Consider the following 17,300-nt stretch of genomic DNA (forward strand, 5'->3'; position numbering starts at 1 on the left):
ATAAGATCTTCATATGTATAAATACGTCTTTTTTGCAAGGTTTATTCTTCATTCATTGTTTTTTTTTGATAGCCTGGATCACCTTTTTTATTGTTTTTCTTTTCAACTACGGTTAGATACTTATAACTTTAAAGCTGATTTTTGTTTGCTTTTTATGCTAAGGTCTTTTATTTTAGACGGCGTTTCTTTTTGGTACATACTTTCAGCATAAGTTCTTAAAATATCGGTTTAAATATTATTTATGAAAATAATTATATATTCCATCTTGCCAAACATTTGATTTTAAGCAAGTTTCTTGTCCACAGTTTTTAAACAAGCAGTCGAATATCAATACGTAATAATTTTACTCTGTTCACAAATTGAAAATGAGTATATTGGCTTTGTGCATTGTCTTGCTTCCCGTTCGTTTGTCAGAATGAATGCAACCTTTGTTACCCTATCATAGACATCAAACATGAAATATATATATTCGTATCCCGTGTAGATCCGTGCCAGATTATGTGCTAAGACTTCTGGCCACGCAAACTAGGTGGCGGGCAAACTGCGAAATCTGAACCTCATACAATTTGAAAGCTTGAGTCAGAAATATTGCAGGCAGATACTCTCTAAATCCCAAAGGCTTAAAGATTGAGTAGGCAATATTCCTGCTCCGCCCACTCCCCGACTAACAAATGCAATGATCGACATTTCGCAGTCACAGTTTGAAAGTCACTGTTTTAGAATTACATTCTTAGAGCCAACAACTTAACCAAGGGTTTTGTTTGTCTAATTTAGCTATAATTACACTGTGAACAGAGTATTGAGCAGTCGGTTGCACCCGACTGCTACTGATTTGTTTGTTTATTTTTAATGTCGTATAAATAATATTATATTATATTAATAATAAACATTTCGTTTGTATATTTATTTTAATAAAAAATTTTATGTTTTTAACTAGGGTTGTTCTTGTTGTTTATATTGACGATTAGCGTTGTTTATCACTTGTTCTTTGTTTTGCTTTGGTTTTTTTACTAGATGCTTTTTATATGCTTTAACTTATTTGTTAATTTTTAAAGAAATTAGTTTGTGTTGTTTTTTTTTTTAATAAATATAAGTTAAATGGCTTTGCAAGACCTTTATAACTTTGAAATTTTGACTTTTATGATGTATTTCCACATTTTTAGATTATCAAATAATTTTATGCTGTTTTTATGCTGTTTCCTTAAGCGCAAGTTAATAGATGTTACTTTTAGCTTAATTTTATGAAAATCCCTTATAGTGTACAAAGAAAAATATGAGAAATATGGCATAAGCTGTTGGAAATGTTATTCTCGCAATGACATCAATCGTCTTCGCCACACGTATCGGATGCGGTGGTTCTTTCTTGCGCATCTGAACAAAGCAGGTCTGGAAATGCGTAATTAAAATATATAGTCAGTGGCTCTTTATATTGCTCATATCTCACCTCCGTGGCACATCCATTATTAGCGGAGTGGGTGCATGGGCTATTGCTGCTTCCGCATGTGGTGCATGCCACAATCTCATTTGCTGCTCCGGCGTCACGTCGCTTTTCGCCCTAAAGCATTTAAAAAATTAAAGCGATTAATTATTGATCACTCGCAAAGGAATATAACACTTCAAAGCACTTCAAATGAATTTTCATCACAAACAAATAGAACTATAGCCTTTTTAACGGTTCAAGTTTTATGTTTTTGATTATATGCGATGCGAATACATTGCGTAGGGATCGGTATATAGGGTAAACAAACTGGGTAAAATATTACATGTACGATTAAGAGTACAATTTCTAAAAGGCTACCAAATAAAGTAGTTATTGTAGTTAGTAGTTATTGAAATTGTTGCCCTTGTCATTTATACCTTGCATACAAGATATGGCCAGCTTTATTGGGTGTAATATGTATTATGAGTTCCAAAAGGTTATAGTCACTTAAAGTGTGTATATTTATCATCATCTCATATTTTTGGAATTTTTGAATAAAGTATTTGAATAAGAGATAGTTTTTGTGCAAACGACGAGCTGATTCGATCCAGCCAAGCCCGTCTGTTCTATTGCCTGTCTGTCTGTCAGACAGATGCTGCGTGAACGCACTGATCTCGAAAACTAAGGAATTAAAATTTGAAGTGTATACTGTCGTATTGATTTTGAGACAAAGTTACACCAATCTTGGTATAAATTCCTTAAAATAACTCCGCTTTTTACACAAAATTGAAAAATATAACTCTCTCTTGTGTACCATATTTAAGCCCTGAATTGATGGATACACAGACCATCATGGCTAGATTCTCTCGGATTTTGGTAGTATTTAGCCATGAATGTTCAATATTGCTAGGCTGAGGAAGGAAGAATTATGCCCATTACCCTAAATGTGCTGCTCTAAAATAATTTTAACTGCAATTTGAAAAGGAATACAGCAAATTTTTTCTGCATACTTACGGGCTGTCGCAGTTGTACGAATTTTTTTGAACGCAGCATTTAAAAATTAGGAAAATTGAGCATTAAATGTTTTATTTGCCTAACATTTTTATTTGTACCATTATGTGTTATAGCTGTTACCCTTGCAGATGGTATTATAATTATCGTGTCGGGTATTTGGTTAAGATACATTAAGTAGCAATATGGGCTTTGATTATTGGACTCTGTGAATTGGTCCTATCAAATCAAAATGTATTTAAATCAGACTGCCTACAATGTATATTCTGATTGGAACATAAGTGCATTTCTTATTTAAGCAGCGTTGTGTGGCTAGTGATAGACTCCAATACTGCAAGGGTATTTAACCTTCGGCACACCGAAGAATATATTTTTTTTAAATAATATTTTTTGTTGTTGATGAGAATTTGGTTTAGGATTTATGCAGTAAATGAGTGAAAAGGCGTATGGTATGAATAATTATTTTTAGAAATGATCAAAGCTTAACATCATTGAATATCGTTATTGTAAGTAGGAGGTGCGAAGTTTTAAGTAATTTAAGCAACGGAAATTAATATTTTAAACGTGCTCAAAAATTACATATATAAAGCGCGTGCGCAAAGAAAGGGTTGAGTAAAAAGCTTCTACTTTTTATACCCTGTATCCACGTGAAATCGGTAAAAGAGGGAATTCTGGCCCTGTGCAAAATGCATTTGCAAAACGAGAGATAACCAGCCCGCAATCTGTATATTTATTTTTATCGCAACGGTTGTCTACCCGGCTATCTTACGGGTGATCCCCAAACAGACTGAAATAGCTAGAAGTCTGCATTTTCCTTTTAACTTTTTAATCAGCATTAACATTTTATAGCAAGAAGGAACATTTTCATCTCTTTTGATCTAATACTAAATAATGAACAGAGTTTTGAGCATTCGGTTTTATCAGACTGTTGAATAATTTTTTATCTAACTACTTAAAAACCTTTTTAATTCGGTTTGAACTAGCGTTTATTTGCAATTAAATGAAACAGCCGTAGAAACTTAATGTCACTAAAACGGCTTTTAATAAATTGTAAGGCACATCTTAACTTGTTTGCAGAACATACGCTCACTACCAAATCTCTTCTTCTATACAATTTCAATTGAATGTACCCGTGATACCGATTGCTAACTAACCTCGCTGTATAATTGTGAGGTATAATATCCAGCATTACTATTTTTAAGTCTTCACATCAAACAAAATTTCGGGAGTAAATGAATAATGCTTTTAGACTCAACAAATCCATTTCTTCAGATACTCAAAGTACAGCTCGGAGGATAGGCCTGATACTTTAGTACTCCTGGTACTGCGCAGTATCTTTGATGAACATTTATATTCATTGAGTTTTATATGTTTTTTTAAATTATTTTTACTTTAAAAATTGAATGACCTATTCTTTTTGCTAACAACATACCAGCTGCTTTACATTTATTTTATATTACCTTCAAGCTTAGACTACAAATCTTTTTTTCTTTAATGACTATGCCTGTGTAAATACACATTATGTATGTGATTTAATAAAATAAACAAGAATACTTGTTCTTTAAGAAACTGTGTCTTTTACTTATTTTAATAGGTTTTAGAGCATACGATCAACGACGACGATTTTTTTTACATGGAACCATTTCTGGAATCAATCTACCGTGTAAAAACAGAACTAGGTGTATTCTTGTGTACGACTGTTGACTAGACTTTGCAATCGGTGGATTTATTTGTTGTGGACTACTTAACGTTCCCAACAAGACTGTCAGACTTTGCCTTTGTCTCGTGTGGCTAGGCTACTGACTCGTCTTTTGCCTTGTTCAAGTAACCGAATGCTTTTCTTTCATTCATTTGGTTCATATTCTGTGTTTGCAGCATCTTTATACTTTAATGAGAATTTATTATATATTCTCGTATACCGTTCACAGAACGAGTTAATTAATCCTCTCTATTTTGAGACATGGGTTTTAAAGCATTTAAATAATGTGTAAGTACTAGTAAATTATGTACAGATTATGAATATTGAATTTTACATCCCATTATTACCCTAATAAAAAAAAAAATAAGTACGAGGTTCTAGTCGGCAAAATAGTTTCCCCGGTAGGGTTCGCACTTGCGACAAACCACAACACATGCCACCGCCTCTACTCAACAGCCACAACAATCATTAAGTCATAATGAGAAAAAACAAACCAATCGCAATTGCAATGCTGTTGATAGAATTCGAAGCAGACGCGCATGAATGTATGTGTGTACAAGTATACAGAAATTCTAGGAATTTGCGCTAGCTGCCGCAAGCACGTGTTTCTTAACCGATCTTAATGAAATTTTCTACATAATATCTTATTGGAAACGGAGTAAGTTATCGATCATCGGAAACAAACTCGATCTGCGCAGGCACTAGAAGGACCTACATCTAAAATTTCAAGTCTCTAGCTCTTATAGGTTCTGACATCCTTGCATTCATACATACGGACAGACAGACAGACGCACATGGCTAAATTGACTCGGCTATTGATGCTGATCAAGAATATATATACTTTATGGGGTCGGAGATGCTTCCTTCTGCACGTTACATGCCCATTTTCAATGGGTTCAGGGTATAAAAAGAGCACTGCTCTTTGTACATACATTTTTAAAAAGTTAAGCACTGGCGTTATATGTATTTATTAAATGTACAACGCTAAGTAGGAAACGATCAATCAATATATCAGAAGCACGTTATTATTACTTTATAATATGGTATGCCGGGCAGGCTAAAAAGTTCCCCCATTTCTTATCTTATCTTTATGTATAAAATTGTTTGTCCTGACTGACGAATTGGTGGTCAACGCACAGCCCAAACCGTAAGAGCTAGGAAGCCGAGGAAACGATGAGTTCCTTATTAAATTTTAAAGGCACAATAATTAACTTAAGCGGCAGGAATTTCGAAATGTGTGAAATACGTATCACATGAATTGAGCAAAGTTCTTTGAAAATTAGTTTGAAGCCGATAAGCATAAAACAGATTTCCGTCAAATTTTCACAGTTGCGGGTGGGACTTAAAAATAAGTTTGGAGCCGATCGATTAGGCGTTAATGTCTGTCAACTATCTTATGAAGAAGAGCAAACATTAAATTTTCCATTTTGTATATTTTCCATAGTGTAGTCGGGTACTCTAAACTGGAGGACCACGTTTTGATTGCTCCCTGCATTGACTTAGAAACCACAAAAATCCACAATGAAACCAGCAATGTGGATTTTTGTTTTTAATTTTTTAGTTTTAACAACCTTTAACATTTTAAGTTGGTAAAAGTGTATTTCTTAGATAAACTTTTAGCAACTAGTTGTGGAAGATTAGGGTTCAGGGTCTCTTCTATTCGAAGACACACGACGGATGTATTCTACGGCAATTCAGAGTAGCGTACTAGGCATCCCTTTCGAATATGTATAGAGCGGAGAACGACGTAGCACAGGCGCTGCGTAAGGGTCACAGCTTACGGCGTGTGCGTGAGATTTTCTTCATGAATATGTGAATGTTACATATATAAATTGGCAAGAATTTATGTAATTCGTTTTGGGTTCACGTTGTTATGGCTTGGGTTAAGAGTAATCGGTTAACAATAACTGAATAAAGTTGTGTTAGTCACTTCGGTTTTTTCGGCTTTTCGACGGGCAATTACTCACATTTTTAACATCTGCCGCGGATGTCCTTGTCCCGATTATTATTCTTGCTTCCATATCCGCCGCGTAGGCGCTGCTTGGTGAATTTGAACGCGAAGATTTTCTGCGTGGCGGTTTTAAAGGTAGTTCTAATTGATGCTGGCGCTCAGCCATTTCGATAAATGACAATGGTTGCAGCTCCAACTGTTCCTTCACACCTCCTTCTTGTTCTTCCTTTTCTTGTTCGATGCGCACCACCAGCGCTGGCGTGCTAGTGCCAACAGAGCGGCGCAGCGTGGGAGAGCTTTCCTTTTGCTGTACATCTTCAAATCTAACACTTGTCGAAGCCACATTTCTACCCGGCTCAGGCTCTTCATAAATATGCTCGGTAGCCAATGAGGTGGACTTTAGACCTGGCGATGTGGACTTTGATGACGCGCTTCTTGTGGCGTCGTGGCCGCTTTTACGTTTAATGGAACGTGCTCGCAAATTTTGGACTGCTGCACCAATGATGCCACCATGTGCCTCTTGCCACCGCATGCCGCCAACAAATTCGTTCTCCGCAGGCTTTTGTGTGCCCGGTGAGGATTCGGGCGCGGCTAAGTTCTTTGGGAGCGGCGTACCGGCCATGTCCGGTGTGGTGATGGTGCTCGCCTTTTCGTTGGGAGACGACAAAGCAGCGTGAAATTCTTGTTCGATTATTTCCTATCTTGTATTGGTGGATGGGACAGTTGGGTGCAATAGTTTTGTACTTATTTGGTTTTGGTTTTGCATGTTGCACGAGCACATTGAAAGAGGAAACATTGATGTTGCGATTGGAGAGAGAGTTGGAGATTGTTTTTAGTTAGGACTTGATTGCTGCATAGTTGTTTCTTGAGTTAGTTGGATTAGTTGAACATGCAGGGTCCTCCTGCTGTTCCATAATTGCTGAGCTTTCAGATCGCAAATCACTTTTTGGGAATTGTAAGGTAAAAGCGCATTTAACAATGGCAGTTAGTAGTCGAAAGAATAGGTAATCTAGGTAATCGCTACTTCTGGCAACTCAATTTGCAATTTATTTGTCTTGTCACTACTTTATACTATTTATATACCTTTGCATATCTATAAAAGTCCTTAAACGCTTATCAGGAAGGAAACGGAAACGTGAGGGACTTATAATTATTACAGTGGGTTTCCGAGAATATTTTTTTTCAAAGCACATTTTGTTACAAAATTAAAAACGCTCGTCAAGGGCAAAATATAATTTAATGTTTGTTCGAAGTTCCTTGAAGAGCTGAGAAGACTAAGAACAAGGCGGTAAATGAAGAGACGGCGTAAGATGTGCATAATTGCTGATTTGATGACATCTAAAATCTAAAGGAATCTTTTAAAAGTAACCACAATAGTCAGAGCTAAACAAGCGAACCGGATCAATAATTTCCATAAAAATCGCACAAAACGGCAGCAGCCAATTCACGATATGATGACCTGCTTTAAAACTAAGCATCCATTTTGGGCAATCAGCTGCTCTGGACATTTTCAATCTGGGTCTTATATAAAAAATCTTACAAATCGAACAGAGCAACACTAAGATCGCTAATGGAACGAAAAACCAAATAGGGCTTAGATGCGAAATATGTTAACAGGGATGTATTGGTGACCATCACAAGTATTGCGTGGAATGAGGAACACCAGGCTGACTTGACAGTTATTGTGGGTTGCGCTTTGTTTTAAAGAAAACTGTACAATTCGCTAAATTGATTCCTTTTGCAGGAAAGGATATTGTAATATACAATGAGTAGGTTAGACATGCGCTGGGGGTTTTCTAGTTCCAGAACATAACATTGCTTAAGAGGTTAATTTTAACTTGTTCTCTAATACCTATGGAGGATTTGCGGAGAATATATACTTGCTAAGCAGCCCAACAGTACGATTCATTTAAATATACCAATAGGGTTATTGTAAGAAATTTACTAAAATTCACATTGCCTTTTTGTTTAAATAAAATAACATTGTAATGAATGCTTATATATTTTTGTTTAAGCTATAACTAATACTACTTTCAAAAACTAGAAGACTAATAAAAACACGGAAACCTTAAATCAAATGGAAATCTTTTATAATAAATTCATAAGATTGCGAGGAGAATTTCAATAAACATATCAAAGGTTAAGGTTCACTTTTCACATGTAAAATATAGTTTTATAGTCATAGTCTAATGACTATTTTGCGATACCTACTTAATACCCTCATTTCAATTTTCTGTTTCACCAGTTATTTTACAATACAAGTAATACTCGAACCGTTAGCTTATACATAAGGTTTACTCGCAAGCAAAATTATAATAGGACGTGTTTATTAAGTATGTGAACTAAGCATTGACAGGAAAACAAATACTGTTATGGATATTTCTAAGGTGTTGGGTTATTTTGCAATTAAATACTATGACAAGTATAGTGAAACACATAATAAATTTAACATTAATTCAAAGAAGACTGGAAAAGGTAACTTAACATTCACCAAATACAATTACCATTAAGAGTATAATATATATTTATTTGTACTTGTATTGTGTTGGGTTATTGCACTCATATGCTACGAGGAATATAATAAGTTAGTCTTAAATAAAGGTATGACCAGATAAATTACCTAAAAAAGCTCTTAAACATACAGCAACAGAAAATCGAAAATGAAAAACCGGCATTATTCGGTTGCTTCTACATACCTTCAAAACACAATTTACAAATTCGGAATATGGTTAATTTTTCAAATATTTTTGAATTTTTAAAAACGATAAAGCATCTTTTAGTTATTGTATATGGAGTGTTTGTTGTCAGTAACTCAAAAAGACACAAAAAACAGGACAAATATCATAACATAAATACTCTTAATAAATAATTAAATAAAATTATATAATAATTTATTGCTCATTTCTGTTTCATTTAAATTAGTACCATATAAAAACGAACATATTTTCATATGCTCACATTTTTCGAGATTTGCTTTTAACATTTTTCCCAATTGTATGTGATCTTAAAGTGTGTTTTATTTTTTGTATATTATTTTTATTTACGCAATTAATGTTGTTGTTGAAGTTGAAGAATATGGTTCCTTATTATTGTTATATTGTCATATGGTCAGAGTTGTTCATATGGTTTTATTAATTATTATTTATTCACAGTTTTGTTATAATTGTTTGGGCTGCCGAGTGTTTTATTACGAGTATATTGAGAGTTTTATCATGGTAAAAACAAGAATAGAATTCAAGAAAACATCGGGACTCTGATTAATATGAAACTAAAAACAAAAAGTAAGTAAAAAGTAAGTAAAAAGTAAGTAAAATGAACTAAACTTTTAAAGCATGCTTCTATATTATGTTATATGAAATATATAATACATCCCTATATTTCTTTTAAAATCTATTCAATGAATAAAAACCCAAACATATTCAACACCAAAAAATTTAGTTAACCAAAAAACAATATTTAAATAAGTAAATGAAAATAAAACAATTCTTTAATGCTGTTAAGTTTAAAAGCAAAATTCACATGCCATTTGTTAGATTTTGTGTGACTCACTTAATGATGTCGGTTTTGTGTGAGCGGTGAGAAGCGCGATTTTGGATGAGTTTGTGTTCCATTATAATGTTAATGCTATGTTGTTATTGTTGGTGTTTGTCTCATTTCTTGACAAGAAAAGGGAAGGTGCATGATTTGTGGTTAATAGCTTACCAAAGGACTTGCAAGAATTACTCCGATCCTGCTTAGTACCGCTGGAAGACGCTGTAAAAATGTACACAAAATAATGTTCATACTCAAAACACACTTTAAGTTTGATTGAAGTTGTCGATTTTAGTTAGGATTGCTTTGATTCTGCGTCATTTTTGCATAGCTTAGTTGCTGTTATGTGAGATATTCGTTTTGCTTATGCTCAAGTTCTTGTCTCAAATAAATATAATCTTAAACATCACAAAAATTGGGAACAATGTTTGATTTTTATTTGGGCTAAACATATCTTAAACATACTTTTTTATATATATTTAAACTATACGTAATCTACAAATCAAAATTCTTATACCTTAAAAAACATTTAAGTGACATATAGCTTTTATTTATACGTATTGGGAAACTTCATGAAAAGCGGTCGAAAAGTATGAAAACGTATAGTTTTTTCTTATGATTGGGCAATAAGTACAGAATGCGAGCGAAGGAAGTGCAGTTATGCTAATCCTAGCTGGTGATCCATTTTGATCTCAAGCTGTAAAAGCCAAGGAGCCCAAATCTTTACCTTATGCGATGCACGTTCGCTCTAAGGCGGGGCCTGCAAAAATTCCACCAGCAATTTTGAAAATTGGCCTCCTCGTTGTGAATGTATATATGTATGAATAAAAGTTCGGGACAAGTCTGATCGGCAGATTATAAATGATATGAATATATATACATCATATTTGCCATTCCCTGGTATTTACAAAATCAAATGCATTATTGTTTTATATGCAAAGTCTTAACAGAAATTATTTTTGTAAAGTTTCAACGCTGGAAACATAGCATATTTATGTTTTGTCAATACAGTAACACCTCCCATAGGCGAACACCCACAGCCGCACTGTTTTTGTTTAGTTATGAGCTCTGTGCGTAATCGGAGATTTTACAGTACATATGTTTTTGTTAGAAATATTTCTTGCTATTACAGTTATACATGTACTGAATTCATTAGGGCTGTAAGTTTTCTTAGTTGGAACATTTCGTCCAGCTAATTAGTTTGTGTCGTTGATAAGCCTTTGATCATCTAAGTATTATGCCAAAATTAAACTATGAAACAGATTCTGGTGTAAGGTCCAAGTTTTTGGTAGATTGGAGCCCTCTTAAAGCGAAAATAATTATTTTAATATATATGAAAATGTAATTGAACGGCTTACAAATAAAAAATATATAATTTGTATTTTTGAACTATGGTCGAAGATTTATTTAATTTGTTATTACAAGAAAAGTTATCGTTTTAAATAAATTTATGCTGAAATTTTTACTTTAAAAATACTGATTAAAATTCCCATTGCCAAGATATTAAATCTTAGATCGAAAAAATAAGCTATATTTTTTAAGGCTTACATTTCAAAAATCAATTTTTCATTAAAGAACTCAATTTTTGAAGAATCGTTCTTATGGAAGCAATACATATATATATAACTTATATATTATTAGTACGGCTATTTTGATTTTTTATTTGATTTTACTGTAAATTACAAAAATGGAGTTAAAGAATATCTCTGTGATATCAGATCAATAAATCTTCAACCATAGCTAAGATACACTTACAAAATATATGATTTATTATTAGATCGTTAAATTGGTTTTTCATAAATGTTGAGATGGTTAAAGTCGGTTCAGATTTTCGCTCGCATTAAAAAATTGCTAAAAAGCAAAGTCTAAACCTTAAAAATTGTTAAATTCTTATCATAGAAAAAACCAATTCTACTAAAAAATTAAAATAAAAAAATTGTTGTGTAAGTTAGCAAGCCACCTTTATGGCGTACCTCAGAAGAGTATATATTACTTAAAAAATTGCATATACTGATATTTTTACAAAAAATTTGTATTTCTAACATTTTTTTTGCAGACACAAAAATCATTTAGACGATTTTAATAAGGCTGCCTGCAAGCAAGTATATAAATTAATAATATTCATACACATTTTTAGCTATAGATATAGTTTTGTAACTACTAATTCTGAATCAATTAAATGATGATTTTTGTGCGGTTTTTTTAAACGGATTTTATTTTTTAACAATTGGAGAAAATTAGAAAAAAATTGTATATTTTGTTTCACTTCTGCATATTCATAATATATCACCATTTTAGCAAGCCAAACTGATGTCAAATTTTAAATTCTCTCGAAGTCGATTGATAAAGATGTCGAATTGACAAAATTTAGATACATTTTCGTCGATATAAATGATTTTCTATGCGAAGCTCTCTACGAGTTAATAAAATTTCAAAAATAATTAAAGTTACAGAATGTCGCTCGAATTAATTTTTGTGGCTGTTTGCTTTTAAAACCATATACAAAGATTTTAAGCTGGACTCTTTGAGCTTAACATTGGTCAAACGACAAACACCCACAAGTTTTCTGTATAGTTACTTCAAGAAACTCCCGGTTTGATCATCAGCAGACCTTGTAAGAAGTTAGAGTCAGAAGGTTCAGCGGTCTTCGGTATACGTATATCAAAATTAGCAGAAGTAGATCGAAGTCTTCTTGTTTAGGGTATAAGAATCAGATTCTCGTGTGAGACCTCACTCGTAATTGCCCGTCATTTTCTGATTTCACAAACCCTGAAAGCTTTCTTCCTTAGAATTAAATTATTGATAAAATACAGTTCTTTGCTGAGCAAATGTCAGTGACACGATTGCTCCAATTATTTAAATAAAATTTTTTGTAAGACTCCAAAATATTCCGCACTCAAGAGCTGTGCAGTTACAGATGTAAAAATTAAGTAAAATTGTTCATTTGCCTGTTTAATTTTTGCATTGAGGGAAGTGTGAAGACTGTTTTTTCAAAACACTTGTTCTTCACCTTTCGTATCTAGAGCTTTACAAAGTTCTTAATAGTCCAAGTTCGTTGCGTGCACTTTGAACAGGGTTTAAGGGTGTCTAATTCTTTTTTCATTATAGAGTAAGACGGCTTACATCCTGGCTTCAAATAATCCTTCTGGTGTCAACAAAAAACTTCCAAGCCCCGTGCGGTTTTCCAAGCGCTCAAAAAAGTAATAATAACATCATCGGAAATAAAAATACCATCCTTCATCGAGTTGAAAGGGTGACCAAAAAGTCCGCCCAATTAAAACCATTACTTCTGTATGGAGTGAAAAAATTATACAACTTTTTTTTTCGAGCTTTCTCCAAATTTTAAAGCTAACAAAATCGAAAAACATTCCGCACAACAAATGATTTAAATTTTAAATGTGTATGAAGATCATTAAAACTGGCTACTGAGTAAAAAACATGAAGAAAATACCAGATTGAAAAGTGATTTTTTGATATATGGAACCCCATATGCATATTGAAAAGTAAACTTGATAACTTATACAAATTGAATGTTAGGTAGTGTAATTGTCTATGTTTGGGGCCCCAATCTACCACAATAGTGAGGTTTAGCCTTATCGATTTTTGATTGGCTCCGACATTGGGTTCCTATAGCCAATATAAGCACAGTGTTCTATATTGTCTTTAGTTTTACCATTCATGTTCAATTTGTTTTCATTTCCCTACACAGCCTCAACGAAATGCTTAACATGCACACTTCAATTATATATTATTTAAATTAATTCACATACCTAATAATGTAAATAAATAAGTAGACCTACTGCCATAATTAAAATCTTATTACTATTTGTTTAATAAATTTGAAATATTTGTAGACGCATAAGAAACATTGTTACTATACAACATTTACAAAAAGGAATGAGAATATTAAATTGCTTGGGACAAATCAAATTAACAGCACGTCTCTTTTTTTGGAGCAGTAAGAAGGGACTCACTCTTTATACCTTTATATATAAATAATAGCTGAATAAATAGCTAAATAAATAGCTGAGCATCGCCACAAACATACAAACAGTGGTCGAAAATAACTCACTCAACTTTGAAGTGTTCTAAATGAATGTTAGAAGTTGAGAGGTAAGCAAAATAAAACTTCGTTTTTGTGACACTGCTGTGGGAAATAGTTTTCCGTGTTAATTATGTTTCCCTCTTGTGGCGATTTATTTTTGAGAGAATAAGTAAGATTCTTTCAGTGATAGAACAAGTTTTATTAAATGCTTTGTGTGCTTGTGCTCTGCTAAAATAATTATTTGATATATATTATTTATTGATATTTTATAATTAAATGGCAAGCAACAAACATACACAACAATAACATAACATACACAACATAATCAACTGAAACTTTTTTTCTGTTATACTAAAACAATCATACAAAGACACTTTGAATAGTATATGTAAACGTTCAAAGTGTGTTCGGTGAAGGGTAATTTTTTCGCTCAACGTAAAACATTCAGGAGAATATCGGCATACTCCGAAAAAATAATTAAAATCGGGTTTGCTTAAGTACAGTGAGAAACACATTCAAAATAAGTAGAGTGAGTTGTTTTCGACCATCACGTACAAATATATATAAATACATATAAATATTTATACATATGTATTTATTATTTTATAATACTTATAAACAATTATTGAGTACAAATAAAGAATAAACTTTTGGTAACTTAAGGATAATTTGTTTTGTTTTTGTTTAGGACACAGAAGTTCAATTCAAAATGCTAATTGGGAATGGTTAACTGTGGGGTATGCGGAGCATTAACACAAGGTGTGCGAGCATTTATATAAGGAATGTTTATAGTTAGCACATTGAAATAAATTTAAAATAAGACTTGTGAAGAGTAGAGATAAAAGGGATAGAGAACTTGAAGATTTGGGGAGAAACATACATATATAGTTAGGCTTGAGAGATAGACAGAAACAATACAGTGACTAAACTTTTTTGTTTCTGTATGATTATTGTTTACTAGTGCTTTAAATTTGTTATACCCTTGCAGAGGGTATTATAAATTTGCCACGAAATATGTCAAGCCTCGAGTGAGACATATTCGGCCATACATTTGTTCCCTTGATCAGAAGAGTCGGTTAAATCTTGTGAGCCTGTCTGCTTTGAGAAAGCAGCTTCTCAGCTTTAAATGAATTTTAATGAATCTTTCCAACTTCGAGCGTTCCTATGATCCTTGCGAATTGTCTTTTAAATCGGACCACTATATCACCGCGAACAATCGCTCAGCACTTAATTAGTTCTAATAAGAATTTGATTTTATCAATGTTCAAACTGAATTCAGGACCTTTGAGCCTTAATTTGCCGTACTTGCTACAATAGCAGCAATCGCTAGAGACGATTTAAGTTGTCGAGCTTAGTACAGAATAATTTTGCAAGTCTGATTTCTGTCCGCAAGGGTATTTAATCTTCGGCAATCCGAAAATAACATTTTTGGGTTTGTGTTTTAACCAAATACATTTAAAATAAAAGTATAAATAAAACAGGTAAGTAAATTTAGCTGTGTGTTGTAGTGTTTTGTGTGTATGTGCGTGTGTGTGCGTTTTGAATGGTTCAATAGACGCGTATGTAAAATATATATTTATTTGCTTGAGATGCATAATAAATCAGCCACAGGCCCCTTTATGACCTATGAGCATTTCTTTGTTTTATATTGTATTCTAATTTACCTGTGTTACGGGATTTTCACCCGGACGATAGACGACATTGTGAAGCGGACGCTTACGTCCCACATAATTGACACAAACAAACTCCAGTAAAGAGGCGTAAATGAAGCACATGCAGACGCCGTCCCACACATTCATTGCCGTCAGATTGGAGACAACGGGCAGGGTGCTGCGGAAACCATTCGAGGTAGTGAAGAAATTCAACATTGTTGTCACGCCTAGTTATTGTTGTTGTTGCGAGTTGAGCGTAGAAAAGTTGGATTTAAGTAAGACAGAAAAGCTTGCATTAGCTATTTGTAACTTGTTTACCATCATGTTGCATACTTATATGGAACACGACGGCGGGCTCATTTTCGGGGTCTTAGGTTGCAGTTCAAGGATGGTGTATTTTGTTTGGTTATTGCAATTTAGTTAATAATTAGTTTTGATGTAAAGATGTATTAGCAAAAGTTCGAGCTAAATTGCAGGGTCACATTGCAGTTGTATGATGCGTGTTAAAATGTAAATAGCCACTATATACTAAAATATCGTTTTGGGAGACGTTTCGAGGTACTTTTAACAAAATGCATTAAAAATGTAACTAGACTGCTTAAGGGTAGTTTGCGTTTTACTGTCTGTCTCACAGCATGCCTTTCTCTGCTCTAAAAAAGCAACACTTTCCATTTTGAATGAAAAAAAATGTATAATGTCTACATGTCCAGTAAAAAATTCTAGGGATCAAAAATATAACAGGCGCAATTTATATTTTGTGTGTTTCAAATAATAACTGCTTTAAGATTCACTTATAAAGTTTGTAATGATGTGTAAGCAAGCTTTTTCATAAAGGTTGCAAGCTAATGTCGAACTGCACGGGTTCTTTATAAGAAACTGAACCATATTTTTAAATGTATATTTCCTGACTCTGGAGATATAATTAATAGGAACTAAAAAGCATTAAATAACTAAAAGATATTATATTTGTAAATAAACAAATAAGAACGGTTTAGTCGAGTGTTATCGACTACTAAATTTCCTCTACCCCTCAGTCAATATAATATTTGGTTTTTGAGGCACGCATTGCTTTCCATAAATCAAAAAATATCGCTCAATATAAAATGTAAATTAAATGTGAAGTAACATTTAAGTTTATTGTCCCATCTTCATAATATCATTAACATAGCATTCAAATATGTGTGTATATCAAATCTCGTTTCTAGCTTTAAAAGTGCGCTTTTTATATTTAGGAGGGAATGAGGAATATTTCCTCCAAGTGAAATATTAATGCACTTCGTCTACTTATACTGTATTCGAATATTTTGGTTAATTCTGTAAATATATATATATATATACACTGCGAGTCATTAGGTTAACACACCCCCTATCCGAAACTAACATTTTAAAACTTTTGTCGTTGAAACTATATTCATTTCTCATTTAAATAAAACAAAAATGGGTGTTCTACTATATTTTAATATTTCAAATAAAAATTGTATTGAAGAAGGTTAGCACACCCCACTTTTTTCAATTTTTTAAAGGTTTCCATCCGAAAACCTATTTCTAACTCTTAATTATTAAATTAAAATTAATAATTAAAAGATTTTGCAACAATTTAAGTAATGGGTCGATCCCATCTTGCTGAGTAAAACCTTATAGATTCAATTGGAAAGCGAACTATACAATTAAAGGAAATGAATGTTGTACATTAAGCATAAGTCTTATATCGGTATTTGGTAAATATCCTCTCCTTTATTATGAATGTTTCACTGTCTGTGTACCCTACTATATACACCGCACAGAAGTTTATGCATCTATGAGTACATGAATATTCTAAAAATTATATTTATTAAATTTTATGATTCAAGTAATTCAAAGAGTAGTGCTTAAAACCATAATATTATATTAACTGAATTTAAAAGTCGAGTACACTCGATTATAGAGCATTAACGATTATAGAGCATCGACCAGCCTTGCTAAAGGCAGCCTGAGTGCGTTCTTCGTGTCAG

At 33.0% G+C, this 17,300-nt stretch overlaps 1 protein-coding gene across 22 annotated transcripts in view; it reads right to left on the reverse strand.

Moving 5' to 3' along the window:
- Positions 1-890: 890 nt before the first annotated feature.
- The window catches only part of LOC115769329 (glutamate-gated chloride channel), a 54,629-nt gene continuing 38,219 nt past the window's right edge, over positions 891-17,300 (reverse strand). For 8 of the 22 annotated variants that reach the window (XM_030714069.1, XM_030714073.1, XM_030714068.1 and 5 more), the window contains 5 exons: positions 15,322-15,536; positions 9,784-9,834; positions 6,098-6,727; positions 1,445-1,555; positions 891-1,386 (listed from right to left, as the gene is read on the reverse strand). In XM_030714069.1, coding sequence (XP_030569929.1) covers positions 1,240-1,386; positions 1,445-1,555; positions 6,098-6,727; positions 9,784-9,834; positions 15,322-15,536 — 1,154 coding nt within the window. In that variant the 3' untranslated portion in view covers positions 891-1,239. Of the gene's footprint in view, positions 1,387-1,444; positions 1,556-2,434; positions 2,438-6,097; positions 7,024-9,783; positions 9,835-15,321; positions 15,537-17,300 lie in introns of those variants that run through there. The other 14 variants (XM_030714087.1, XM_030714081.1, XM_030714086.1 and 11 more) reach the window with 7 other exon arrangements.

The sequence above is a fragment of the Drosophila novamexicana genome, unplaced genomic scaffold (assembly GCF_003285875.2).
Source record: "Drosophila novamexicana strain 15010-1031.04,08,12 unplaced genomic scaffold, DnovRS2.1 tig00004554-arrow-pilon, whole genome shotgun sequence".
Lineage (NCBI taxonomy): Eukaryota > Metazoa > Arthropoda > Insecta > Diptera > Drosophilidae > Drosophila > Drosophila novamexicana.